At 65.0% G+C, this 2,257-nt stretch overlaps 2 protein-coding genes across 2 annotated transcripts; one reads left to right on the forward strand and one right to left on the reverse strand.

Moving 5' to 3' along the window:
• Nucleotides 1-378: 378 nt before the first annotated feature.
• On the forward strand, nt 379-1,282 carry PUNSTDRAFT_139723 (uncharacterized protein; the record flags this gene model as incomplete). The annotated part of the gene is made up of 2 exons (XM_007389453.1): nt 379-768; nt 815-1,282. 2 exons carry the CDS (start codon nt 379-381, stop codon nt 1,280-1,282), a joined length of 858 nt encoding a protein of 285 aa, XP_007389515.1.
• Nucleotides 1,283-1,480: 198 nt separating this feature from the next.
• On the reverse strand, nt 1,481-1,849 carry PUNSTDRAFT_20523 (uncharacterized protein; the record flags this gene model as incomplete). Its single annotated transcript, XM_007389454.1, has 1 exon — nt 1,481-1,849. A coding segment is annotated over one exon (369 nt), but the record flags the coding sequence as incomplete, so codon positions are not given.
• Between the last annotated feature and the right edge of the window lie 408 nt (nt 1,850-2,257).

Genomic DNA, 2,257 nt, shown 5'->3' on the forward strand with positions numbered 1-2,257 from the left:
GGCGACTATATAGTAGATGAGTAATCATCACGCAACGAAAGATGGTCCAATGAGAGAAGGGGAGGGTCCTCGGACGCCCGACACGTGACCGGTGGACCGGCCTAGGAAGGCCGGTCGAGTGCGGAGGCCCTAGGAGCGCCGAGCGACGGAACGAAATAGGGGAGATGCCAAAAGGAGGGCGCGGGAGAGCGCGACCGAATAGGGAGACGGAAGTATTAGGGGGAGTGAACGAAATGGGACAGAAGCGGAAGCAGAAAAAGAGAACAATGAGACATGAGGCGAGTGTGGGAGCCGTGCCCTGACATCACCCCCCCTTCAAGACCCGGCGCCTCGACGGGTCGGAATTCCCACCCCAACCGAGTTCCCCCAGCACCTACCATGTCTAAGAGAACTCGATCTCAGGCCCGCCCCGTCCCCATCGAACGCGGATCGTCCGAGGAGAGGAGCAGCGACGACAGCGAGGAGGATCCGGTCGCCGCGCTGGAGGCGGCGCAGGCAAAGCTGAACGCGGCGCAGGCAAAGGCGGACGCGGCGACGGCGAAGGCGGAGGCTAAGGCAGCGGAGGCGAAGGCGAAGGAGGCGGAAGCGAAGGCGGTAGCGGCGGCAAAGGCGAAGGGGGTAGCGGGTCGTGGTCGGCAGGAGGCCGCTGCATCGTCGAAGGGCCGCGGCGGCTCCCGCAACACCTTGGAGGTCGTGGTACCGCCCCTGGAGCGCAAGCGCCAACACGCGGAGTCCCCGACCTCGACTCAGGCGTCGAAGCGCGCGAAGGTGAGTCAGTGGCCATCGCACTCCACCCTGCTGACGATGTTGATAGTCCGGGGAGGACCCGCCCGAGGCGTTCCCGACGCCTTGCGTGACCTGCCTGGCGTCCGGGCAGGTCTGCCTGAAGCAGCGCTCGAGGGCCGCAACCGCCTGCGTCGGCTGCGCGACACGCCGGCAGCCATGCAGCCACACCCGCGGAGGCTCCGCCGCGGACGGCGTCCAGGCGACGCTCGCGGTCGTCGCTGAGGCGATGGGCGAGTTCGGCGCCGCCATGCGCGAGGTTCGAGAGCTCGTGCGTGCGGTGCGCGCCAGCGGCGCATTCGGCCTCTCCACGGAGGCTCCGGCAGCGTCGGGAGGTCCGTCGGCCTTCGGTTGGGGCAGTGCGTCGGGCCCGTCGGCCCCGCCGACTACGCCTTCGATTCAAGAGGGAGGGTCTGGAGCGACCGAGGAGATGGAAGAGGTCGGGAGAGAGGTGACGGGGATGGAGGAGGACGAGGGACATGACGACGAAGTGGTGTAAGGGGCGAGGCGAGAGTGAAGTGGAGATGGCGGAGCGTCCGGCGACCCGTAGCGTAGACATCGTGTACCTTAACTACTGTGAATTGGACACGGGCGTCGGGAGCTCCCCGGGAGTCGTATAACGGTGCATCGGCCGGAATCGCAAGGACTTGAACGTGAGCGAGGAGATCCGCCGCGGTGCGTTAGGGTGGCGGCGGTAGAAGTCGCGAATACTGACCGGGGACACGTTCTCCTCCGGTTCCCAAGTGTCCTCGTTAGCCGAATAGCCCTCCCAGCGAACGAGGAACTGCAGCTTTCCTCGGAAGATCCGGGAGTCTACGAGGCGGTCAACCGTCCATTCCTCGACTCCATCGCGGACGACCGCGGGCGGCGGTCGGTGGTGCCGCGGCCTTCCGGGAATGGTGTCCTCCACGTAGCGACGGAGCTTCCAGACGTGGAAAACGGGGTGGATCTTCCAGGAGTCTGGGAGCGTCAGGCGATACGCGTTGCGATTGATCACCTTATTGACAGCGAAAGGGCCATACCACCGATCGTCCAACTTCTTCGCGGGGCGTTGGGTGCGAATATCCTTCCCATGTAGCCATACCTTGTCGCCTACGCGAAATTCCGAGGGGGCTCCGCGATGCCTGTCGTAGTGCCGGGCCATATCCTCCGCGGCTTGCCGCAGGGCAGCACCCGCTTCCTCCTCGGCGCGCTTCATACGTTCTGCGAACTCGGAAGCTCCTTCCGCGTGCGGGACCCTCCGAGGTTCCACGCCCATCTGTGGGTGACACCCATAGTCCATGAAGAAGGGGGTCTGGCGGGTCGAGGAGTGAACACGGTTGTTGTAGGCGAACTCGGCGATGGGGAGCCATTCCTCCCAGTCGTCCTGGAGGTGATTGACGTACAGGCGGAGGAACTGCTCGATCTCCTGGTTGACGCGTTCAGTCTGGCCGTCCGATTGGGGGTGGTAAGCCGTGGAGGCCGCTATGGAGAT

This window comes from Punctularia strigosozonata, assembly GCF_000264995.1.
Source record: "Punctularia strigosozonata HHB-11173 SS5 unplaced genomic scaffold PUNSTscaffold_161, whole genome shotgun sequence".
In the NCBI taxonomy this organism is placed as follows: Eukaryota; Fungi; Basidiomycota; class Agaricomycetes; order Corticiales; family Punctulariaceae; genus Punctularia; species Punctularia strigosozonata.